Source organism: Malaclemys terrapin, chromosome 16 (genome assembly GCF_027887155.1).
Source record: "Malaclemys terrapin pileata isolate rMalTer1 chromosome 16, rMalTer1.hap1, whole genome shotgun sequence".
NCBI classification, from domain to species: domain Eukaryota; kingdom Metazoa; phylum Chordata; order Testudines; family Emydidae; genus Malaclemys; species Malaclemys terrapin.
In genome coordinates this window covers 11357062-11384084 of record NC_071520.1, presented here as the reverse complement: position 1 = coordinate 11384084, position 27023 = coordinate 11357062, and the positions used below count along the sequence as shown (strand labels likewise).

Sequence of the window (27023 nt, the reverse complement as noted above, 5' to 3'; positions counted from 1 at the left end):
CGGTTCAGACACCGATCCCGCTTCCGTTGTGTCCGGATCTCATCTCTCAGGACCACGGCCGGCTGCGTCACCCCGACCTGCAATCACTCCACCTCACGGCGTGGCTGCTCCATGGTTCACCCAGGCAGAGCAGCAATGCTCGCACTCTGTCCAACAGATTCTGCTGAGCAGTAGGAAGCCCTCAACACGCACCACGTACCTGGCGTAGTGGAAGCGTTTCTCCTGTTGGTGCGAACAACGAGCCATGTCCCCGTTGCAGGCACCCATTCCTCTCATTTTGGAATATCTCCTCTCCCTAAAACAGCAGGGGTTGGCGATATCTTCAATTAGAGTTCACCTGGCCGCTATATCGGCCTTTCACCCAGGGGAACTCGCGTCCTCGGTATTCTCTAACCCGATGGTCGTTAGATTCCTCAAGGGCTTAGACCGGATGTACCCACAACAACGTCAGCCCGTTCAGACGTGGGACCTCAACCTGGTTCTCTCCAAGCTCACAGGTCCTCCATTCGAGCCACTGGCCACCTGTTCACTTTTGTACCTATCCTGGAAGACAGCCTTCCTTGTAGCCATCACCTCAGCAAGGCGCGTTTCTGAACTCAGGGCGCTTACATCCGAGCCCCCTTATACAGTTTTCCATAAGGATAAAGTGCAGCTTCGTCCACATCCTGCCTTTCTCCCTAAGGTGGTTTCTCCTTTTCATATCAACCAGGACATCTTTCTCCCGGTCTTTCATCCCAAACCACATGCCACTCGCCAGGATCAACGTTTGCATTCCCTGGACGTACGAAGGGCCCTGGCCTTCTATATTGACCGCACAAAGCACTTTAGAAAGACGACGCAACTCTTCGTTGCAGTGGCCGACCGAATGAAAGGCTCACCGGTCTCCTCACAACGCCTATCCTCCTGGATTACGTCTTGCATCCGGACTTGCTATGACCTGGCAGGTGTCTCAGCACCGCACCTCACCGCTCACTCCACGAGGGCCCAGGCTTCCTCGACGGCTTTCCTGGCACAAGTTCCGATCCAGGACATTTGTAGAGCAGCGGTTTGGTCATCAGTCCACACATTTACAGCTCACTATGCACTAGTGCAGCAGTCCAGAGACGATGCTGCTTTCGGATCAGCGGTTTTGCACACAGCAATGTCTCACTCCGACCCCACCACCTAAGTTGGGCTTGGGAGTCACCTAATGGAATGGATATGAGCAAGCACTCGAAGAAGAAAAGACGGTTACTCACCGTTGTAACTGTTGTTCTTCGAGATGTGTTGCTCATATCCATTCCAAACCCGCCCCCCGTCCCCACTGTCGGAGTAGCCGGCAAGAAGGAACTGAGGGGGCGCCGGGTCGGCTGGGGTATATATTCAGCGCCATGAAGGCGCCACTCTAGGGGGCTCCACAGCCGACCCGCCGGTGTTGCTAGGGTAGAAAATCTTCCGACGATCGTGCACGCGGCGCGCACACACCTAATGGAATGGATATGAGCAACACATCTCGAAGAACAACAGTTACAACGGTGAGTAACAGTCTTTTACTTCATTAATTGTGCCTTGTGCTGTAATTTTTAATTGATGTAGCATAAATGAGTTCTGTCTGTATTGTGCCTGGTTCACAGTTCTTATTTTTCCCAAAGCCTTCCAGTATGGGTTAGTATATTGTACTCTGAGCAGAACAAGGAAGACTTTTTTTGCATGTTTGCAGGAATCTCTTTAGCTGCATGTGAAACAAGTATTTTTTAAAAATTGAGCTAATACGAAGGCATTAGTGTCCTAAGAATAGTTTTTCTGCAAATTTTCTGAGGCAGTGTGACAATGCAAGTGATCCAGGGTTGAAATTGAACTTTGGTAGTTGTAAAGTGCCAGCAGATTAGTCACTACTTTGGCCTTAGTGTAAACCTACAGAATGTTTCCCAGGGAGGCTAAGCTGTGGCTTAAGAACCTGGCATTAATACTCTTATCCAAATTGTGCTGTTAAGATATACAGGGCAAGAAACTGTGTAGATTGCTTGCTGTTTCCAAGTTGGCAACGCTTGCTGACTTCTGCCTTTGGAATCCTCCCAAAAGTTAAATTTACCCAGCAAGCGAGTTTGTTTGCTGTTGCACTTTGCATTTAGTTTCTCAATATAATTTGTTCCCCAATGGAGAACTGATTTTTTTTTTTCAGAGGATATTTATTGACCTCTTCACAGTTTTGATTTTGTTGATAATTCTGCAGCAGAGAATAAGGACAAATTATAGGTGATTCTGCCTTTAACTGGTCAATAGCTGTGGTGATAGCTTGTGATGCCTACAAGTAAGCAAATGGTGTCATGTCATATTAGCTGAAAGTGCCTTCCTAGTTAATGTCTGTTGCCTATTCAATTCACAGGTGTTCCATGTACTCTTAAAATTTTAATGTTTTAAAATATTTTCTCCAACTTTGTGTGGAAAATAGCTTTGTGCCCACATCTGCCTCCCTTGTGTACCCCTCCACCTCTATTTTCTTCCTCCATTTTTAACTCCCAGTCCTCTTCCTGGCTGCTAGCTCTCTCCTTAAATTACAAAATGGTGCTTATTGACCTCACTATTAAAAGGCTGCTAAGAGAGGGTCTCAACTAAGGTATAGCATTTTAAAGAAGAGAATTTTGATTTTTGAGAAAATTACCATTTGCGTTTGTTCAGCTGGTTCTCCAATGATTTGAAGTGATTCCTGGAAGCATTTAAATGGAAGGAGTGTTGTGAGCCTGTTCTTGCAATATAAATATGGGGGAGACAGCAGGGAAGCAAAAATGGGAGCATAGAGGGGTGCAATGAGGAAAAGGGAGGTAGAGTGTAGGGCAAGGAGGGTACTTCAAAAGAGGAATGGAGAGAACTTTTTTTAAAAAGCTGAAAACAAAATCAAGTTACAAAGAAAAGACCATTCTTTTCAGTTTTGTTTAAATTTTGAAAATAGATTATTTCTTCGAGCAACAATATTTTAAAAACTTTGTATAAACTACCAGTATATACTCATTCATAAGCTGATTTTTTTTGGTAAAAAAGTGAAGCATTAAAGAGCAGGGGTCAGCTTATCAACGGGTCTACACCAAAATTTGACAATTTTAAGCTCTGTTGAATTGAATATCTAATACATTATTGTTTTGTTCACCTGCAGCATTCGCAGGAACGGAGCCCCTCAGTTCCCAGTGGCTGCAGTTCACCATTCCCAGCCAATGGGAGCTGAGGGAAGTGGCAGCCAGCATGTCCCTTTGCCTGCACCACTTCTCGCAGCTCCCATTGGCTGGGAACGGCAAACCGCAGCCACTGGGAGTTGAGGAGCTACGTGTCTATGAACGCTCCAGGTAAACAAAACATCCCGGCCTGCTATCAGCTTATCCCAATGGGCTGGGAGCCAAAGTTTGCCCACCCCTGAAATATGGGGTCGGCCTATGAAAGCATCATACAGCTTTTGCCATTTTTTACTTATCCATCTTGGAGGGTCGGCTTATAAACGAACGGGCTAATGAACAAGTATATACGGTAATTTCTCTTTAATATTTAGCATAACTATGTGGTAATCTTAGCAAAACACTTCAGTGCGTGCCCGCTTCGGTAATGTCACCTCTGTTCAGGTGACTGATACCCTGCCTTCAGCCTCATACTTTGCACCACAAGTGTAACAATACTGTACTGTGCCACAACTTGACATAATTTTATAGATACAACTTATTTGTAATTCTTGACCAACTATCTTGGATCCGAAGCAAGGTTTAAAAAGGAAAAATGCAATGTAACTGCAACACCATATCTGTCTCTGAAAATCTTACGTAAAAAAAGTTCTATGCAAAAACAGAGGTTTATTACTACTTTAACTTACCCCTATGATACTGTGACATTGTGCCGTCTATATGGTTTTATAAAAACATGATAACAAGTGACTATAATGTAACTGGGATAGTTTTAGAAAAATATGGTAAAAAGTGAATATAACGTAACTGGGATATGCTTCATGCAAAAGGTCTCTTGTAAGGTATTATTACAAAGCATATAATCTACTGAGTGTGATCATCTGATTTGTATAAATGTACCACTCTTGTATCTAAAAACTAGAAATATAAAATATAACTCTGAGGGCCTATTGTAATTATGTAAAGTGTGGGCCATTAATGATGGTTTGGAATCTTGATGACTCCCATTGTCTGCAGATGGATGGGTTTACCTGTGAGTCTTCCTGTATATGTGTGTGCTGGCAAGTGAGTAATGAAGTCTTGCAGTGACATGTGATCATGTCACCTGAACTGGAATCCATCTTTAACCTGGTGCTTTTCCAGTGAGGGGGGTGGAAACCCAGAGGGACAAAGGGTTCCCGCCTTATGCAAAATATATATAAAGGGGTGGAAGAGAACAAAGTGGAGAGAGGAGCCATCATGAAGAATCCCCTAGCTATCAACCTGAGTTGCAACAAGAGCTGTACCGGGGAAAGAATTGTGCCCAGGCCTGGAAGGTGTCCAGTCTGAGAAAAACTTACTGAAACATCTCTGAGGGTGAGATTATCTGTATTTAGTTTGATTAGACATAGATTTGCGCATTTTATTTTACTTTGCTTGGTGACTTACTTTGTTCTGTCTGTTACTACTTGGAACCACTTAAATCCTACTGTCTGTATTTAATAAAATCACTTTTTATTTAGTAATTTACTCAGAGTATGTATTAATACCTGAGGGAGCAAACAACTGTGCATATCTCTCTATCAGTGTTATAGAGGGTGAACAATTTGAGTTTACTCTGCATAAGCTTTATGCAGGGTAAAACGGATTTATTTGGATTTAGACCCCATTGGAAGTTGGGCATCTGAGTGCTAAAGACAAGCACATTTCTGTGAGCTGTTTTCAGGTAAACTTGCAGCTTTGAGGCAAGTGATTCAGACCCTGGGTCTGTGTTGGAGCCAGACGGGAGTGTCTGGCTCAGCAAGACAGGGTGCTGGAGTCCTGAGCTGGCAGGGAAAACAGGAGCAGAGGTAGTCTTTTGCACATCCGGTGGCAACTCCCAGGGGGGTTTCTGTGATCCAACCCGTCAGATATATATTGTATTTTTGTTAACTAGCTAGCTGTTAAATTCATAAGGCTTACAGGAATATAGAATTGAAGTTAAACTTTTCCATGCTTTGCTTGAGCCTAAAGGTGAGTTTAACAAAATCTGTTCAGTGCTCTTGAGTAATCAAAGCAGAAGAAATAAAATATTTTTAAAACTCGAAAAGCCTTTTTTTCTACATGGTTAACTTCAGACTTCACATTTATCTAGATCTCACTGAGGAACAGCTGGTACATGTGCAAAGTTTGAAAATGCACAATTTCCTGCAATGCTAAGTTTCAGAGTAACAGCCGTGTTAGTCTGTATCCGCAAAAAGAAGAACAGGAGTACTTGTGGCACCTTAGAGACTAACAAATTTATTAGAGCATAAGCTTTCGTGGACTACAGCCCACTTCTGCATCCGAAGAAGTGGGCTGTAGTCCACGAAAGCTTATGCTCTAATAAATTTGTTAGTCTCTAAGGTGCCACAAGTACTCCTGTTCTTCTTTCTGCAATGCTAAGGAATTGTTTAAAAATTGCATAGTTGTATAGTACAATAGGTAGATATTGGTGTGTACTAAATGTTAGTGTTTAATACCTGCAGAGTTGTACAAAAAATTAACAGGGTGTGTTTGCCCTGATCTGTTTGGGAAATATTGAAATTAATCCTTTGTTTCTAATGGAGCTGAAGTAATAAAATTCGTTGTTTGTGCACCAGGATCACTGATGACAGCTCAACTTTGAGAATAGTTTAATGCTTATACTGTTGGAAAAATAAAGCTCTGTGTAAATGCTTTTGTATTTGTTGGATAGTGTTGCTGCAGAAGCAATCTAGAACTCTCACAATGCTTTTTGTGGTTCTCACAATAATGGCTTTTTGAATAAAATAAGTCAGCAACTAAATAGTGATTAACACAGTATATCAAAATAGGAGGAAGTCATTGCAGATTTAATTAGTGTTACTTCTATGTGGAACTAGATTGGATTTTCTTGTAGGGTTTATTGCTGACCCCAATAGGTCCTTAATCAAAGATCCACTTTTTCAAGGAATTTGGCCCAAAATTGGTAAATGTAAGTTGATCTCAGCTAAGGCAACAGAGTAACTACATTTTTTTATAAAAAGAGCAACCATAACAATGACAAATATTTATGTGGGTTACAGCTGACCTGGATCCATGAATACACATCAGGTCCTGTGAGTGAAACTGAATAGTATTAATTTGTGGTAATTGTTTAAAAATTTCCCTGCATTCATGTTTGTTACGTATACATCTAAATAAAATCATGTAGCCAATTAAGTTATAGGCTATGTAGAAACTTTCTGTAAGCAAGCAAAACCGAATATATTTCCAAGAAAATTATTTGTAAACCAACATTAAAGTTGGAAATGCATAACAATATTGTGGGGGTAGGAAATGTAAGTAAAACTCAAAAGTTAAGGTTACAGTTAAAGGAAAACAAATAAAAACTGTGTGGAAATAGTGTTATGGTATCCCAAAGAACTTCAACTCTTTCCTCATATTCCGATCACTTTGTACACTTCCGTGTAAAGTAGATAAATGTCTGATAGGTATCATAACTGAAATTTTAAACCTTGGATGCCTTGCCAGTTCAGACAGGAACTTAACTGGCTGGCTGCATGTTAGACAGTGTGTGCTTTGGTGACTCACTTGGGGCTATAGACATTTAAAACTATTTCCAAAATGGTTTCAACAACACAGTATAATTAGCTTAACTGAAAAGTATACAGGATTTAAGAAATAATCAACAGGGAGCCCAATAATTTTGGATGCTAAAGGATTTGATAGATGTAAAATTTTTAATGTCATGAATGATTAATGATACAGGAAAAAGATGGGATTTCAGTCATACAGGTCTTTGTATATATGGAAGTATAATACCTAGTATTGATTCATTTAGCCTCTCAGACTCTGAAGCAAATAAGTATTATCCCGTCTTGTATATGAAATTGAGGCACCAGAGATTAAGTGATTATTATTTTTTTTCTCCCAGGTCATACAGGGAGTCTGTAGCAGAGCCAGGAATAGAACTGGGGCATCAGGCCACTCAGTCTTGTGCCTCAGTCAGAAAACCAACATTGATTTTTTTGTGATAGGGAGGATGTTATTGCTCTCTCGTCAAAGGAGGATAGACTGGAGACCAGTCTTAGGTTAAGATGGCACATCCATAGTCAGTGAGAGTGATGTGTACATTAGTATGTCTAGCATGTGGCTCATAGTCATAGCTAATACTAGCTAATACTAAAATGATGTGTATGTTATGATGGAGCAGTAACACGATCATAGTTAAGATTGCATCAGGGTTTATAACTATATAATAAAATAAGGACTTAAGAATGGCCATACTGAATGAGACCAATGGTCCACTGGCTGGTGCAAGATGTGTCAGAAGGAATGAACAGAACAGGGCAGTTTGAATGATCCATCCGATTTTCCAGTCCCAACCTCTGGCAGTCAGAGGTTTAGAGACACCTAGAATATGGGTTGTGTCCGGACCATCTTGGCTAATGGCCATTGATGCACCTATCCTTCATCAACTTATCTAGATCTTTTTTGAACCCAGTTATACTTCTGGCCTTCACAACATCCCCTGGCAATGCATTCCACCGGTTGATTTGTGTGTTGTTTAAAGAAGTACTTCCTTATGTTTAAAACTTTCTGCCTATTAATTTCATTTGCTAACCCCTTGGTCTTGTTTTATGTGAAAGGATAAACACTTACTTTCTCCACACCATTCATGATTTTATAGACCTCTATCACAGTGGTTTTCAAACTTTTTTCTGGTGACCCAGTTGAAGAAAATTGTTGATGCCCTTGACCCAGTGTAGCAGGGGATGAGGGGTTTGGGGTGTGGGAGGGGGCTCTGGGCTAGGGCAGGGGGTTGGGATGCAGGAGGGGGGGCAAAGCTCTGAGCCGGGGGTGCAGGCTCTGGAGTGGGGCTGGGGATGAGAGGCTTGGGGTGCAGGAGGGGGCTCTGGGTTTGTGGTGGGGCTCAGGGCTGGGGCAGGGGATTGGGGTGCAGACTTACCTCCGGTGGCTCCCAGTCAGTGGCGCAGCTAGGGTGCAGAGGCAGGCTTCCTGCCTGTCCTGGCACTGCGGACTGCGCTGCACTTACTTTGCTTAAGAGCCTTTGATGAGGGACCTTGTCAAGGTCTTTCTGAAAGTCCAGGTACATTGTATCCACTGGATCACCCTTGTCCATATGTTTGTTGAACCCCTCATAGAATTCTAATAGACTGGTGATGCCTGATTTCCCTTTATAAAAGCTATGTTGACTCTTCCCCAGCATATTTTGTTCATCTGTGTGCCTGAATTCTATTCTTTACTACAGTTTCAACCAATTTGACTGATTCTGAAGTTAGGCTTACTGGCCTGTAATAGTCAGGAGCCTTTTTAAAAAATTGGCATTACATTAGCTCCAGTCATCTGGTACAGTGCTGATTTAACCAATAGGTTATATATCACAGTTAGTAGTTCTGCAGTTTCATATGAGTTCCTTCAGAACTCTTGGGTGAATACCGTCTGGTCCCGATGACTTATTACTGTTTAATTTATCAGTTTGTTCCAAAACATCCTCTATTGACAGCTCAGTCTGGGACAGTTGTTCAGATTTGTCACCTAAAAAGAGTGGCTCAGGTGTGGGAGTCTCCCTCACATACTCTGCAGTGAAGAGTGATGCAAGAATTAATTTAGCTTCTCCACAGCCACCTTGTCTTAATGAGTGCTCCTTTAATGCCTCAATCATCCAGTGGCCCCACTGATTGATTGTTTGGAAGGCTTCCTGCTTCTGATGTGCTTAAAACAATTTTTGCTGTTAATTTTTGTCTTTTGCTAGTTGTTTTACAAATTATTTTTTGGCTTACCTAATCATACTTTTACACTTGACTTGCCAAAGTTTATGCTCCTTTCTACTTTCGTCTGTAGGATTTGACTTCCAATTTTTAAAGGATATCTTTTTGTCTCTAACTGCCTCTTTCACTCTGTTTAGCCATCATGGCATTTTTTAGTCCTATTACTTTTTTTACTTATTGGGTTATACATATAGTCTGAGCCTCTATTATGGTGTGTTTAAAAAGTTTCCATTCAGCTTGCAGGCATTTCACTCTTGTGACTGTTCCTTTTAACTTCAATTTGACTAGTCGCCTCATTTTTTGTGTAGTTCCCTTTTTGAAGTTAAGGATTTCTTTGGTATTTTCCCCCATACAAGGATGTTAAAATTTATTACATTATGGTCGCTATTAGTGAGTTGTTCAGCTATATTCGCCTCTTGGACCAAATCCTGTCAGCCCCTTAGGGCTAAATCAAGAATTGCCTCTCCTCTTGTGGGGTCCAGGACTAGCTGCTCCAAGAAGCAGTCATTAATGGTGTCTAGAAATTTTATCTCTGCATCCTGTCATGAGGTGACATGTTCCCAGTCAGTATTGGGATACTTAAAATCCTCCATTATTATTGGGTTTTCTGCCTTTTTTTTTCCCCCCTCTGCATCCTCTCTAATCTCCCTGAGTATTTATCTATCACCGTCACCTCTTGGTTCGGTGGTCAGTTGCCTATTCCTACTGCTATACTCTTATTATTCAAGCATGGCATTTCTATCAATAGAGATTGTTGTAGTATTTGATTCATTTAAGATTTTTTACTATATTTGACTCTATGCTTTCTTTTGCATATAATGCCATTCCAACCGTGCGAGCTACTCTGTCATTACTATAGATTTGTACCCTGGTATTACGTATCCTATTGATTATCTGTGAAATAACTATAAAACAAACAATGAACCTCAATGGGAGTTTGAAACTTGAGTATTAAGAATTTGCTTTGTTTCTTGCAGGTCTCTTAACATGGACTTTGAGAATCAAGACAAAGAGAAAGACAGCAGCAGCTCACCTGGGTCTTTCAATGGCAATAGCACCAATAACAGTAAGTAGTCTCCAACTGCTCATGTTAGTCCTTCCTGTCTTCCCATTGGCCAAGCTAGTATGCTGCATTCAGGAATTTATCATGTTTTATGTTCTTGCCCTGTGCTGCTTGAATTCTTATGATGTAGTGAAAACATTCTGTGTAAGCCAATCTGACGTGCAGACTTATGAACTGGGAGCCCCATGGTGCTGTTATCAAATATGCCCATAGACACAAAGAATTCAAAACATTCATATGTACGCTATTGCATGCTTCACAGTTGTGATAGAGGTGGAAGACTTCTCTTCTTAGTTCTTTTGAACAGTTAGTATTAAAAATAGATTGTAATTAAATTACATGCTTTTCTGTGATGTTCATCACTATAAAGTACCTGAGTATGTCAGAAGCATTGATGAATTTACCCTCAAATTTACTTAAGACATGGGGAAATATTATTCAGTTTTACACAGAGGTCAAATAACTTGTCCAAAGACACACAGGAAGAATGATAGAACTGAGACTACAGCCCAGATCTCTTGAATCCCAGTCCACATTTTAAAATCTGGTCTTGTTTGGCAAAGCAGTAATGCTATGTTGCGTGATTCTGTATTCCAACCTGCGTGTCTTTACTTAAATTGTTAGAGGTTGAGAGTTAATGCGCAGTGCTACCATGTCCCCTTTAAAATATGGGGTTAATTCTTAAAGCAAAAAGGGGGTGAGTGAATAAGAATCTAACTTTACATGGGCTTTGGGTGATATTTAGGATACAAGTAAGTTGCTCTGCTAAAATGGGATGGGCCCAAGCAAGATGCGCTGAACCCCTTGGCTTTATTATTGCTCCCTGGAGCTCAAAAGAGGCTGACTTTGAGTCCCTTCTCAGCTCTTTACAGAATGTAAAATTTTGAGCCAGTAGGTTTCCAAAAAATAATTTACAATACCCCACATAGGCCAGATAGTCACATTTTAAGGGAAATTGGTAAATTAACTGTTCTGACACAGCAATTTAGTTAAGGTCTGTGGTGTATATAGCTCTGATTTTAAAAGATGTTATTACTTTCAGGGTGGCACCCTTGTCTGCTGTTAAGCAGTTCAGTTTGGAGGAACTTAGTTCACATTTATTCATGTACTTGTATGTTCCCCATCAATGTAGCATCTGAGACAAAGGGTTTTACTGGGTGATACTAGCTGTGCATGCTCTCACATTTGTTCTGTTTTTTTAATATAGTCTCATCCTTGTTGCCTGTTTTCTTTCTATACCTGAAGAGCCTACATGTACTTTCAGTCTTGATAATGACTCCTAGTAACAGATAAAGAAGTAGAACAAATATTTAAAGAGCCTATCTACATGGGGAGTCATTCTGGAATAACTATTCCTGATGAATTCATTATGTATATATACTCTTATTTTGAAATAAGAATGCCATATTCCAAATTAGTTTAATCCATTGATAATCAGGAGAGCATCAAAGACACTTTTTTCTTCATAGTGCTTTATTCTGCCACAAGAGAAGAATAGGGAGCTTCTTTGTCTGTCTTGTTTGGAGCCATGTGTTTTTTCTCACAGAATAATGGTCAGCTGTCTGCCTAAGTTTAGGCCTTAAACATATTGTATTTTATGTGAATCATGATATGGCCTTGCCTACATTTCATCCTAATCCATTACAGCTCCAAGGAAGAAGTGTACCCTGCAGAGCTCTTAACATCTAGGCGTTTGAGGACAGAAAAACTGTCTCTCAGAAGCTGCCTGACGCCTTTCCTAATAGATTACAGTTGATTGGAGCACTGAGTTGATAGCAAGCACTGAGAAGGCTGTTTCAGATGCCTTGCAACTTCTATGTCATAACATAAGAATGGCCATACTGGGTCAGACCAGAGGTCCATCTAGCCCAGTATCCTATCTTCTGGTAGTGGCCAATGCCAGGTACCCCAGAGGGAGTGAACAGAACAGGTAATCATCAAGTGATCCATCCCCTGTTGCCCATTCCCAGCTTCTGGCAAACAGAGGATGGAGTCATCATCCCTGCCCATCCTGGCTAATAACCACTGATGGACCTATCCTCCATGAACTTACCTAGTTCACTTTTTGAATCCTGTTATAGTTTTGGCCTTCACAAAATCAACAATATCTTTCTACACATTATTACAAATGCTTAGTGCTTGTACAAATGCTTTCCATCTTCAGGGCACTTTATAAATATTAATTCCTATAACAACCCTTTCAGGTGGGTTATGGTATGTAACCATTGTAATATGGGAAATTGAAATGCACACAAATTATATTCTCGCTTGCCTTGAACAAGGCAATTATTAGAGCCACAATTAGAACTTGGGAATTCATAGGTCCTTCTAGATTCAAAACAACTGGATTCTTTAATTTTTCTGTTTGACTATGCCAGCTGTTTTGAAATTACAGATCCTTGGGGTTTACAGTAAACAGTTATGTAATGTGGATGACATTGCTTCTGTGGCTATTATTGATAGGTCTTACCTTCTGATGCTTTTTTTGGTAAGGACACTGAAATGTTGGTGACTGAAAACTAAGTTGTTGGTTTAAATTTTCATGTGAGATTAATGTGTTTTGAAGCATGGAAATCTTGACTAGTGATACCAATATATCTGGTCCTGTGGCACCTTTAAGACTAACAGAAGTATTGGGAGCATAAGCTTTTGTGGGTAAGAACCTCACTTCTTCAGATGCAAGACACTTCCATCTGAAAAAGTGAGGTTCTTACCCACGAAAGCTTATGCTCCCAATACTTCTGTTAGTCTTAAAGGTGCCACAGGACCCTCTGTTGCTTTTTACAGATTCAGACTAACACGGCTACCCCTCTGATACTTGACAATATATCTGAATGAGCAATCTATTCAAACATAACTTCCAAAATTAAAATAATCATTCTTATGCTCTCTGATGTACAGTACATCAGCCTTAAAACCTCACCTTTAAAATCCTGTAATTCTACCTGATTCTGCACGTTGCAATATTTGTAATCATTTTGGGGACACAGCTATGATGTTACACTGGGTGTGCACCCATTACTTTCTGTTTTGTCAATATTGCATTGAAGACCAGTTTTTCATCAAGAATGTTGTTTCTTTACCCAGATAGTTCTTCTTTGAGTGATGTTCTGTATTGTATTCCACTGAGGGTCATATGCATGTGTTCAGAGCCAGAGATTTTTAAAATAGTAGTGTCCGTTGGTCCACGCATGTGCCCTTGTTCCACCTCATGGTTTTGTCCGAGGCAATAAAGGGCAGGGCAGACTGACTGCGCCCTCAGTTCTTTCTCACCATCACGTAGTCCGAGTTGAAACCTCTTCCGTTCTCTCATCTCTTGTGACACACTTCTCTAAAATGCAGAAAAAGACTGTTTTATTTCTGTATATAGTTACTTTATTTTTTTGTAGTAGTTTTTCTGTTAGCAGTAGTAGTTTTTAGGATTTTAAGGACTTTGGGATGCCGTTTTATTGGTCATTCGTGCGCCACCCCCAGCACCCATGCCTGGGTACTGGATTATGCCAAAGATGCTGGGGTTCAAGATCTGCGCCTCCAGCCCTCACTTGTTCTCCTTTACTTCATGGGGGAAGCCCACATTTCATCCAGATGCAGTATCTTAGGGGTTCTCAAACTGGGGGGTTGGGACCCCTCAGGGGGTGGCGAGGTTATTACATGTGGGGGGTCGCAAGCTGTTAACCTCCACCCCAAATCCCACTTTGCCTCCAGCATTTATAATGGTGTTCAATATATAAAAAAAGTATTTTTAATTTATAAAGGGGGGTTGCACTCAGAGGTTTGGTATGTGAAACGGGTCACCAGTAAAAAAGTTTGAGCCACTGATATAACACCATTTCTTTAAATAAATAAATGGAGATATCCTATCTCCTAGAACTGGAAGGGACCTTGAAAGGTCATCGAGTCCATCCCCCTGCCTTCACTAGTAGGACCAAGTACTGATTTTGCCCCAGATCCCCAAGTGGCCCCCTCAAGGATTGAACTCACAACCCTGGGTTTAGCAGGCCAATGCTCAAACCACTGAGCTATCCCTCCCCCCTAGATTTTGTCTAGATTAAGGTAAATAGTATGGTAAACATGAGATGGGATTGGGAATCACATTACCACAATGAATGCTAAACCTTCTGTCATTTCTTGATAGTCACAAACAATATCCTGAGCACAGACTGCCACAATTCCCCACCCATCCCTCTCCCTGAGCGCCACAGAGCAGGATAAGTCTGCTGCTGTTCTTTACCTAGTCCCTATGAAAGAGTGGTAAGTCTTAGTTGAAGAAGCATCTTTGCATTCAGTACTGTAGCTGGGCCCTGATGCATTTCTTTGAAAGTAAATGGATATCTCAGAATCCGTATTTTTGAGTCAGCAGTATAATGACCAAATTCTCTATAGAGTCCTTGAATATGTCTGGGAGATGGAATACAAAAACAGACTAGGAGAGGATATAAATAGGCTATGCTATCTTAGTATGTGTGCTGAGAAATCCCATAAATGAAACCTGTTATTTCTTTCTCCTGCAGGTATCCAGACCATTGATTCCACCCAGGCACTGTTCCTTCCGATTGGAGCGTCTGTTTCTCTCCTAGTCATGTTCTTCTTCTTTGATTCAGTTCAAGTAGTCTTTACGATATGCACAGCAGGTGACTACATTCTCTTCTATTCATGTTCATCAGTCTCAAACAGGAAATGTTAAGCATTCTGAGTCTTGTCACTACGAATTGAAATGCATTTATGGATCATGTGATCCAAGTATATGAAAAATATGTTATGACCTGACAACTCTCAAGGGTTGTATTTCTATACTTACACTATTTTAAAGAGTCTGATAAATCATTTGAATGATGAATTGGCCAATTTTTGGGGAGATGTGGAAGGAACTTTTAGAAATAAAATGTAAGTGTAAATTATAAATTAATGCCCGTAACTGTGGATAACTTCAGAATCCAATGCTTCAGAATCCAGACTTTTATATTTTTATTTTTATTTTTCCTCAATGCTTTTCATTTCAGAGCGTTCTTTTGGTCTTTTCCCTATTGTTTTTGTTGTTTATCCTTGTTTAATATTGAAGGCACAGCAGCAAACCATCCTGAGGAAAAATAGTAAGAAGCTAGTTTGGCTCCACAGGGAGCTTTTTCATGACCTGAAAATCAAAAAGTGAAAACATGGACATGTTGCTATGGATGAGGTCAAAAGAAAAGCACAAACATGTTGGGACAAAATCAGAAAGGCTAAGGCACAAAATGAGTTGCATCAAGCAAGGGACATAAAAGACAATAAAAAGAGGTTCAATAGATACATTAGGAGCAAAAGAAAGATGAAAGAAACTGTAGGTCCTCTACTTAGTGGACAGGGAGAGTTGATAACAGATGTTACTGAGAGTTGATAATGGATGATATCAAGAAGACTGAGGGGTTTCTATTTTGCTTCATTCTTGACTTTAAAACGTAAATTGTCTTAACACAATATTAACAACACAGAGGGAAGGAATGCAAGCCAAAATAGGTAAATAACAGGTTAAAGAGAGTATTTAGTTAAGTTAGATGTATTTCAAGTTGTCAGGACCTGATGAAATTCACCCTAAGGTGGTTATGGAACTAACTGAAGCAACCTTATTTGGGATTGTCTTTGAGAACTCATGGAGAAGGGATGAGGTCCCAGAGGACTGGAGAACCCCAAACATAATACCTATCTTTAAAAAGGGGAACAAAGAGGACTCAGCAAACTATAGACAGTTTAGCTTAACTTGGATACCTGGAAAGATACTGGAACAAATTATTACAGTTTGTAAGCACTTGGAGGGTAATAGGGTTATAAGGAATAGCCAGCCAGCATGGATTTGTCAAGAACAAATCATGCCAAACTAGCCTAATGTCCTTTTTTGGCAAGATTGCTGGCTAGTGGATGGGGGTGGTTATATGTTAAGAGCTGTTATAAAAAGGACAGTGATCAATTGTTCTCCAAGTCCACTGAAGGTAGGACAAGAAGTAATGGGCTTAACCTGCAGCAAGGAGATTTAAGTTAGATATTGGGAATAACTTTCTAACTACAAGGATAGTTAAACTCTGAAATAGGCTTCCAAGGAAGGTTGTGGAATCTCCATCATTGGAGGTTTTTAAGAACAGGTTAGACAAACACCTGTCAGGGATTGTTTAGATATATTTGGTCCTGCCTCAGCACTGGGGGCTGAACTAGAAGACCTCTCAAGGTCCCTTCCAACGCTACATTTCTATGACTTTGATTTTTGTACATTTTGAATGAATGTGTATAAAAATTTAACTTGGTAACCATTGTAAATAAAATAAAAAGCAAATAAGTAACCATATGACTTTGTACTATGGCAGTACCACCCCTTCACATTTTCACCCTTTTGGCTGTTCCTGCTTTCTGTGTCCTGGCAAATTTTATCTAACCATGACTGTAAACTCCTTGGCGTAGGGATAGTTTCCTTTAAGTGTAATGCATAAATAACAAAATATTAACTTAGTCCTAATTCTCCACATTTCCCTTTGCCGATTTTTATTGATTAGAGCATTACAAATATATTTTAAAATCAATGAATTGCAGGCCAACAAGCCTCTCAACTTTGCAGGCTACATCTTCTAAGAATTCAGAAATTGCTTTAGCTTAGATTTTTTGCATACAAGTAAATGTCAACACTTTGACTTCAGAAAAAATTTATAGTGGCCTTTTGGCCCTACTTCTGCAGTTCTTCAGAACACAGTTTGCTGATCAAGATATCAGTAAGAAGGTGCTTCCTACTGCTCCCGTTTGGCGGAGCCATGAGTATGCTATGCACAGCAAAAATTGTCGTCCTCTACCCTGAAGCTGATTCTGTGAAGAGGGGATTTTAAAAACCCTTCTGTGACCTCATCAGTTAAAACTTTTTTTTTACAGTATTGGGTAACTTTATATGGCACTTGGGTCATAAACCCTTTCCCTTAATTGTTGATTCTTGTCCGCTCTACTTTATGTAGGCTACTGTTCCCTTCCTTGATGTTATTTTATTGCAGCATGTTAATCCCTTTTCATCTTTAGAATTTTTTTCCTGATATTTGTCACTTTATTTGCAATGTAATGTGTATATATAGGCTATATTATGTTTGGGGATGTAGATTGAGGGTGGTGGTGGATTCTTCTGTTTTGTTCTTGTTGGATGAATCTAATGGGGTAAATGGTATTGGGACAATTATTTCCCTGAAGCCATTTATTTTTGTGATGGAGTTACTGTTCTATTCATTGGTCTTGCCTTATGGAGGATACTGTCCCTTATGTTGCAGAATTTGCTATTGAAACTACACATCAGCATGGAGATCCTTATTAGGGTGGAGAAATGTAGATCTTCCTTTCTCCTGAAACACATTTAGTTTTCTGTGGGCCCATTGCTATGAACAAGCACTTTTTCTTTTTGGTAGGATTAAAGACTTTTTCCTCCCTAAGTAATTTTACAACTTTAACATTATATTGAATTATGTGGTGGTAGTTGCAAAATTTGATATGAGTGAAACTTTACGTGTAGGAAGTTACAACAGGACTCCCTTTTGTCAATTGACTTTTTCCAAACATTGCTGTATTGATTTAAGCTATGCACTAAAGAGAATCTTTTATTCCATTACGCATCTTAATTGGAAGAAGAAAATTGTCTCCTAAAAGGTGCTTAAAGGAGAGAATAAAAGAACATGTAGTTTGTCTGCTACACCTAAAAGTGATGGGGTAAAATGGAGGAATTCTTCCATTGCTGTTGCAATCCTCTTTTACCACAGCAGTTCTAAAAACTGCATAAGTGCTGCTGACATGTCATTCTTTACACATTCCCTCACTCTTTAAAACATCACTTGATGTAATTTTGTGTGGTGCTTTAACTTTAGAATCACGTTTTGATTTGTGAGGTATTTGATCCTGAATTAGATTCTGTGGTGCTAAAAGACAGTGTTTAGTTGAAAGAAAAATGAATGTATTATAAATATAGACATATATCAATAACTGTTAAACTTTTGCAGCTGTGCTGATAAGATAAATATACTCCATAGAAAATTTAGAAGTTTGTGAAAATTTGTAAAATATTAGGTATCTGTGAGCACTTTGGTATAGGTTTTTATAATAAACTTGCTTCATTGTTGGAAACATAAGTAAAAAATGTGGATTACTATATAGCGAATTACTAAAAATGTGGATTACTATACTATTACAGATTACTATAACATTTGATATACATTTTTGAATTCTCAACTTCCATTTCTAATTCTTGTTTTAAGTTGTACTTCGATAGTTTTTTCTCATTTTTAGTAATGGATAAAGAGTTCTGAGTAAAATGTGGAAAAGAAAAAGTAACATTATTTAAGTTCAGAAAAAAGCAAACAACCTTGAAATAGTCCTGAGGTAGCTAGAGCAACTCAGATTTTCAGAACAAGTTAATGCTGAAATCAGAATTTAGGTCTGTTGGTATAGTTGACTGTGGTTTTTATTGCTAGACTTAAACTCACTGCGGATGGGAAGATTTTATGCTACCCTGAAATCTACCCTTAAAACATGATTGAATGAGGACAATAGGTTGAGTGAAACAGGTTTAGATGGTCTGAAGCTAACCCTATAGCAGAGTTTATTCGCTGTTTAGGCCCTAACCGTTTGCACTTGTGCATGAGCTTGTTGACCCATGGGAGTACTGTCAGTGAGACTATTCATTGTTTTAGTGATAGGAGGATTGGGGCTTTAGAATAGTCCGTGTTGATGCAGCATTTTGGGAGTGTTTCATAACCAGATTGTAATGTATCTTTTTCTGTTATGGCTGACTGTTGGAATAATTGGACACAGTATTTTGCTTCTCTGAATGTGGCCCCAAGTGACTTGAAGACTATTAAGAAAAATGGCAATCCGTGTGTTTTCCTCTGTGACGTTTTTTAATTGTATCATCTTAGTTGATAGTAAATTGAAGTGTGAACTTATTTGCACATTTCATTTATAAAAGTCCTGCAAAAGAAATCTTAGCCTTAAACGGTTTTTCCTTTAAATGCTGTAGTATATACTAAGACATTGTCACAAAGCTTTCTCAAACTGGGAGCTGTTTGCACACAGTAGAAAATGGATCTGTATGTACTAATGTTACATTTTCTCTTTGTCTAGTCCTTGCAACAATAGCCTTTGCTTTCCTTCTGCTCCCGATGTGCCAGTATTTAACACGACCTTGTTCTCCTCAAAACAAGTAAGGACTTGATAAATCTTTTGTTTTTCTTTTGTATGCTGCATTTATTTCTCTTAATGAGATTTTTTTTTAACTGGGGTCACTGCTACTAGCACTAACTCCAGGGCTCTAGTGCAGATTGTTTGTATAGTTCTGGTTCTCTTTGCCAAAACCATGTTCCCACTTTGAAGCTGGGAAGCACAATTTCTGTCATGCACACTTGCCAGCATGGGAAATATGATACTATTGCAGGGGATTAGTGTTCTTCAGTGTTTTTCAAAAGTTTTGGCTTGCTTTGGGTGAGATTTCATTGTGTTTAGGAACTGAGGTTGGACTTTTATATTAAGCTAGCACAGTTGCATTATGGTCATTAACTCTAGAGACAGGTTTCAGAGTAGCAGCCATGTTAGTCTGTATCCGCAAAAAGAACAGGAGTACTTGTGGCACCTTAGAGACTAACAAATTTATTAGAGCATAAGCTTTCATGGACTACAGCCCACTTCTTCGGATGCATATAGAATGGAACATATATTGAGGAAATATATGAAAGCTTATGCTCTAATAAATTTGTTAGTCTCTAAGGTGCCACAAGTACTCCTGTTCTATTAACTCTAGAGGTTTCAAAGACTATAGTGACCATGCAAGAGCCACCTTAACATGAATGACAGCTGTTTAATGCCCTTTTAAAAATGGTCTTGCGGACAGGAGTCCTTATTGCAAAACCATCATATTCAGTACCAGTTTTGAATTGAATTGAATTAATGGAGATATCCTATCTCCTAGAACTGGAAGGGACCTTGAAAGGTCATCAAGTCCAGCCCCCTGCCTTCACTAGCAGGACCAAGTATTGATTTTGCCCCAGATCCCTAAGTGGGCCCCCCTCAAGGATTGAACTTACAACTCTGGGTTTAGCAGGCCAATGCTCAAACCACTGAGCTATCCCTCCCCAGTTGATAGTCAACCCTGATAAGTTTCAGCAGAAGAGCCAAGAATTAAATGGACATAGACCAGGATGGATAAAAATTGCTGATTTTTTGTGATTCAAATCAGTTTATTTAAATTAAATACAGGTTTATTTTTAGAATAAACTTCTCTAAAAAATAAATTTGAAATTATGACAACCTGTGTTAAGGCCTAATTTTTAAAAGATTTTAATTTAGTATAGTAAATTTGTTTTTTTAAGGTAAATAGTACATGTTTGCTTCTGAAGTTTTAAAGAAAGTCAGACCTCTGACCTGGTCAAGCACCTGAAGCAAGCATTTGTTGAAGTGCTAAACCTACTTTTGATACTTGATAAATAGAGAGATTAAAATAAATCTATTTATCTACTGTTCTGCGTGTGTTCAGAGAGAATATTTTCTTCATTTCACTTTAATCAGTTAGTTCAATTACTAGTTAATTCAAAGTTAAGAAACCAATTGGGAACTGAAAAATCAGAGAGCTTTTTTTTTCCTCTTCCAATTTATTAATAAAATTATCTGTGAGCGTATGAGATGTGCTAGTTCTAAAATCTTGAAGTACATGATGACCAGAAATAATAATTTCTACTTACTAACTACAGAAACTTCATTTGATTAGTAATTAGCTGTAAATGCTAAACTTTTTAATGCATCCAACACATTAGAGATCATCTTTTAATAAAAAAGCATTTTAAAATTGGTTTTGTATGTATTTTAAGTGAATTCTAATTTCTATTCAAGTAGATACAAATCACAAGTAAAAAGTAAATCTAGTAAATTTGAAATGCATTGTTACCAATTTCTAACATAAAATATGTAAAAATTAAGAATCTGAATAAATGTAAATTAAACTATATAATTGCTTAAATAAATGTGTGGATATAGTGTATCTACCTGTTCAGCAAAATGAAGCACCAAATTTAGTGTAAAGGTTATATTTAGTTGCAAATAAACATGTTTTAATCTTTACTAATCAATGAGAATAAATCTTTCTTCAGGAAAATAGCTATATACAAATGTAAAACAGGATTAAAATGGATTTAAATCAAGGTGTCCTGCTTGCTGATTTAAATAATGATTAAAATCAGTGATTTAAACTGCTTGGATTTAAATCCATGTACACAGACATAGACTAACCCTTTCATCCCTCCACTTCACGATTTAGGCAAGTTATTTAAATGTGGAGAAAGCCTTTATTGTTGCTGCCTTTGGTACCTATTTTCTGGCAAAGAGAACTTCTCTCTGACATCTTTCATTAATATTACTACTTATGAGCCTCGTCCAAACAGAGCCAGAGGTTTTTCTGTTCTTTAAATGGAAATCATTAAATCTTTGAACTAACATGGTGTGTTGTTTCCAGGATTTCCTTTGGCTGTTGTGGACGTTTCACTGCTGCTGAGCTGCTCTCATTCTCCCTGTCTGTTATGCTTGTCCTTATCTGGGTCCTAACTGGCCACTGGCTCCTCATGGATGGTAAGTATGTGAAATGTGGGACAAGTCCCAGTTTATATATTTACTGCCCAAGCCAGGACCCTGGTGAAATTTGCTAGCATTGATGCCTTCCTGAGTCATACAAGTAAAATGTTACATTGCACTTGGCAAACCTTTGTAAAGTATGTGGCAAGCTAATGGAGAGTCTGTACAGTTGTTCACTTAACTCACATTGCAATAATGTGGTGGGGTTTTGTCTGTTTGCAAAACAGGATTTTTTATAATTAACACCTCTAACCGAGAACTCCTTTATACTTCTGGATACCTTTAAGGGAAAACTATCCCAGTGGGCAGCAACACAAGCCACTTTAAATCAATGTGAGCTAGTGAAGACGATTAGTGTCTATCAATAATGGAAGGATTCTACTATGTGTGAAGAAAAGGGACTGAATTGACTCTTTCCTGCCTTCCACCAGCAAATGGTGTTTGTACTGGTCTGGCCAGGAGTGGCAAAGTTGTAGCCTCAGTGTTAATAGTTAAGAAAGTGAGATTTCTGCTTAAATATACAAGTGATCACTCCACACAATTCTTTCCTCCTTCATTCTCTGAGTATCTCTTTTTTCAGTGCCTCTGATTTTGAGTAAATTATACAGATTTTTGGGATAGTGTTTTAATTTTGTTTAACTGTTTAATACATGAACATTTCCTGCTCCTGGAGACGTGTCTCGAGTAAAGGGTCAGACAGTCTAAGGCTAGTAGACCTGATTTTATTTTTCACATAGTTTTAAAATGAATTCTCAAACTTTTTCATGGCATAGATCACATCTCAATAGACTTCTACCCACCCATTTGTGATTATCTGGAGCACCTCCCTTTTTACATCCATGATAGAATAACATCCCAGTGGCAATTTCAGCAACTGATTACATGGAAAAATAATGCTAGGAAAGTGATTATAAATATCTAAAGATGCATTGAATGCAATTTAGCAGCTGAAAACAAAGAGGAAAGTCAGCACCATGTGTCCAGATAGTTTTCTGCAAATCAGCGTACTTCCTGGACCACCAATGGTCCTTAGATCATAATTTGTGAATTTTTGTTTCAAAAGAAAGATTTAATTTCTGTAAGTATACATTGTAAAACAGTAAGGAGATTTGCTTATAACAGTTTATCTGGCAGAGAGATATTAAATACCTCCTCAGACAAAAGATTAAAATCTCGTTTCTGCCTCTGTGATTACATTCTCTAATCTCATCTAGTGGAGTGGTTTCTTGATAAGGAAGCAGCTGAAGAGTGCTTGGCCTTTTAACATCTCTCAAAATCAGTTCTGATTTCGAGCTGATTCCTACCATTCATGTTGATTTTTTTGAACTGATGTATGTAGACTATGGTACTTATAAGTCAAAACACTTAAGTAAAACCTTCCTTCCTGAAGTGCCCTACTGCTGGCAAAAGGTAAAACCTCACCCACACAAATGTTTAATGAGAAGTGTGAGGCAATTTAAGTTGTATTCAGGTTTGTTCAGTGAAATCACTTTGCTATAACTTGTTTCATGCTTCAAGACAAAAGTTGCGAGACTGTACTTGGTCATCTAAGAAATAATCGGAAGAACGGAGCTATCTGAAATTGGTACTGGTAGAAGAAGATCTGATGATAAGGAAGGGGACAGACATTGAATAGCCTATTTTATCCATTTTCTAACTGCTGTAATCTCTCTTGTAGTTGTATTATAAGGTCTTGTCACTTTTAGATGGCCTGATTCACATTCTGTCAATTTATACTTCTGAAGACAGGCTAGTGGAACAATCTGCTGTTGCCCAGCCACTTGTTTTGGTTTGCATGTGCAAGTTGATGGAAGCAGAAAGGGCTCTGTTTCTTTAGTGAACTAGACTAGTTACTCTCTTCTGCATTCACTCTAGAACAAGTTGGTACTGGTTGAGGGGAGGTAGTTGTGGCCAGGGCCCCATTGTGTTAGATGCTGTCAATAAAGTAACACTACCTTAGTAGTGTAAGAGACCTCCAGCTTTGCATGTATTGGGGAGACAATGTAGGGCTTTTTCTGGCTAAGTACTCAACAAAGCATAAACCAAAGAAGGGTTGCCATGACGTTGTTAGCATCCAGCATAAATTGTTGATGTCCCACCTCAGCACTGGATTAGTTAGTGTCTTAATCTTATATGTATGTTTTAGGATAGAGTAGGGGTCTCAAACATGCAGCCCCTGGGTCACCTATGGCCCGCGGAGCTATTTCCTGCGGCCCGCCATAGGTGCAGACTCTGTGGGTGCTCCGGGGCTGGAGCACCCACGGGGAAAAATTAGTGGGTGCTCTGCACCCACCGGCAGCCAAGCTCCCCTCACCCTGCCCTTCTTCCTCTCCCCCCAGTGCGCTATGTCCCCGCTCCTCCGCCTACCTCACAGCACTTCCTGCCGCTTAGGACTTTCCAGGAGGGAGGAGCGGGGATGCGGCGCACTCAGGGGAGGAGGCAGAGAAGAGGTGGGGCCAGGGCGGGTATTTGGGGAAGGGGTTGGAATTGGGGCGGAGTTGGGTCAGGGACTTTGGGGAAGGGGTTGGAATTGGGGCGGGGAAGGGATGGGAAGAGGCCTGGCAGGAACGGGGCCTCATGGAAGGGGTGGAGTGGGGGCAGAGCGGGGCAGAGGGAGGGACATTTATTCTCTCATTAGAACAGGAGAAGGCGCTTGTTTGACAGCAGAGTTGGGTGAACTATTCAGTCATTATAGCCTTCTTCCTGTTTGTGAATTGTCTGCAAACATACTAAGGTTTTTATTAATTGAACTTAAGTTTATGCATTGGCTTAACTTTAGCATCTTAAATAAGATACATTCAAATTCAGGTACTCTATTGTACATACTTAAATAGAAATCCTATAAGAACATAAGAATGGCCATACTGGGTCAGACCAAAGGTCCATCCAGCCCAATATCCTGTCTACTGATAGTGGTCAATGCCAGGTGCCCCAGGGGGAGTGAACCTAACAGGTAATGATCAAGTGATCTCTCTCCTGCCATCCATCTCCACCCTCTGACAAACAGAGGCTAGGGACACCACTCCGGCCTCAGGGCCCTGCATGGGGCAGGCACTGAAGAGAGACCAGGGGGTGCTGGGATGCCGCCGCCGCCACCCCCCCGGCGCTGAGTCCTGCTGCTGACGGGTCCGGGTCCTGCCACTGCCCTCCGGCTGTCCGTGGCTGCCGCGCCAGGCCGACCATTGATCCTGCCTGTCCCGGGCCGGGCCCTGTGAGGAGCCCGCCAGCGGCCAGATGCAAGCGCCGCCGCCGCTCTACAAGTTCTTCAGCGAGGAGAACACGCCCAAGTGGTGGGGGTTGCTAGTGCCGGCCCTCAAACAAGTTCAGGTGCAAGTCCCTCCTAAACTTTCTTCATCTGAAGATGCTTTACAATATGTTGAGGAGTTAATTCTGTAGTTGTTGAATATGCTGTGCCAAGCCCAGCCGAGAAGCTTTCTGGATATAAAGGATTGTGTTCAAAAAAGTTTTCCCCATCCTATTGATATGTGGGCAATAGCTGATGCCCAGTCTGCTATTGAAAAGATGAAATGAAGAAATCCATTATCTCTCCCAGTAGAAAAAATCCATCCTTTGTTAAAAGAAGTTCTAGGTTATAAAATTGACCACCAAGTATCTGTTTACATAGTAGCAGTATTAGAATACATTTCTGCAGATACCTTAAAGCTGGTTGAGAATTACATACAAAATATAAGACATTATGAAATGACAAAACAAGACATTAAAGAGGCAATGTGTGCTGGATACGTTCCATCAAGATGTAGAAGATATAAGTGCACTAACTTTTATTTGATGAGGAACCCTCAATCTCATGGGAACAAAGGCTATAAAGGTCTTCCAGTTGTTGTTTTATTATGGGTTTTGTGTTTGTTTGTTTTTTTAAATACTGACCATATATCAAATCCTGAGATTTAGGATTTTTACTCAGAAAAACTTCACTTGTGCAACATCCTGCAATATACCAAGCACCAGCTGGACAGCCTAAATTCCAGTTGGGCATGCTCAGCTCCTCAAAGGATCTGTCTCAACAGGAGTTTGCCAGATTTGTCCCTAATTATTTAGAGTGAAATCCTGGCTCCACTGAAGTCAGTGTATGGACAGCAAATATGGAGAACTTCTGTATCACACTGAAGTTAGATGGCTGAGTCGTGGAAATGTTTTGAAGCATTTTTTTGTACTTAGAGGAGATTGATTCCTTCATGAAGATGAAAAACAAGGAGGTTTCCACAGCTTGCTGATTCCACTTTTATCTGCAACCTTGATTTTCTAACAGATGTTACCAATCACCTGAATGCACTGAACTTGAAGCTTCAGGGTAGAAAACAGGTGATAACACAGATGTATGACAGTGTTAAGTCATTCAAAGTCAAGCTTACTTTGTGGGGGAAACAGCTGACTGCTGGCAGTTTGGTCCATTTCTCGACTCTGAATTCCTTAGGAAAAGATTAATCCAAATCCTTGAAAGAATATGCAGATATCATTTCTAACTTACACAAACAGTTTGATGTGCGGTTTAAAGATTTCAAGGCACTTGAACCACATTTTCAACTTTTTTCCACACCATTGGCTGTGGAAATTGCCAATGTTGCAAAGGAAATGCAGATAGTTAGTGGAGCTTCAGTGTGATACCATTTTGAAGCAGAAGTATACAGATGATGGAATTCCAGATTCTACCAGGTTTTTTTTCCACAAGAAAGATTTCCCATGTTGTTCTCTGCTTCCGCAAGGGTAATGGCAATGTTTGGAAGGGTGTATGTATGTGAACAGTTTTTTTTTTTCTCTTCCATGAAGATTAACAAATCTGTGTTAAGGTCAAGGCTCACTGATGAACATTTGCAAGCATAACTGAAATTGGTTTCGTCTCAGGATATCAAACCTAATATTGATGCTCTGGTCGATGCAAAACGCTGCCAGCTAAGTGGCCAAAAATTAAGTTACTGTAAAAATTAGTACTGACTTTTCAAATTAGAGTTTTTAAAAAGTTAATACATTGACTTTTAATAGCATACTATATTACTCTTCATTTTTTTCATTTTTGACTATACTTTTGTATCGTTGTATGAAAAGGTTTCAGTGAGGCAGCCCTTGGGCCAATGTACTAGTCCTCATGATGATTTGAGTTTGAGATCCCTGGGATAGAGTGAAGATGAGGACTGGTCCTATTGTGCTGGTCACCAATTGCACTGTGAGTTTGCTCTGTGAGTTCTTGGAGTTCCTCTCCATAGTAGTACTGGAGTGGCTGAAGATGATAGTGCTCAATGACAACAACATTCATGTGATTTGGAGCTCTTCTGAAACAAATTGGGGATTTCATGGGACCAATGGAGGAATTTCAGGAAGTACAAGCCTTGGGTAAGCCTAGCTTTTTCTGCTGGGCTGCTGATTCAAGAGGAATTCCTGTTGAGAGGAGTTTTCTTACCTATATATAAAATCACTTAAATTCAGTGGTAATGAGGCAAATTCTTG

General features: G+C 39.8%; 1 protein-coding gene across 2 annotated transcripts in view; it reads left to right on the top strand.

The window, feature by feature from the left end:
- SPPL3 (signal peptide peptidase like 3) overlaps positions 1–27023 on the top strand; it is a 142463-nt gene that overhangs the window by 93214 nt on the left and 22226 nt on the right. For both annotated transcript variants that reach the window (XM_054006177.1, XM_054006176.1), the window contains 4 exons: positions 9874–9962; positions 14471–14590; positions 19068–19146; positions 21445–21557. In XM_054006177.1, the coding sequence (XP_053862152.1) occupies positions 9874–9962; positions 14471–14590; positions 19068–19146; positions 21445–21557 (401 nt within the window). The remainder of the gene's footprint in view (positions 1–9873; positions 9963–14470; positions 14591–19067; positions 19147–21444; positions 21558–27023) is intronic.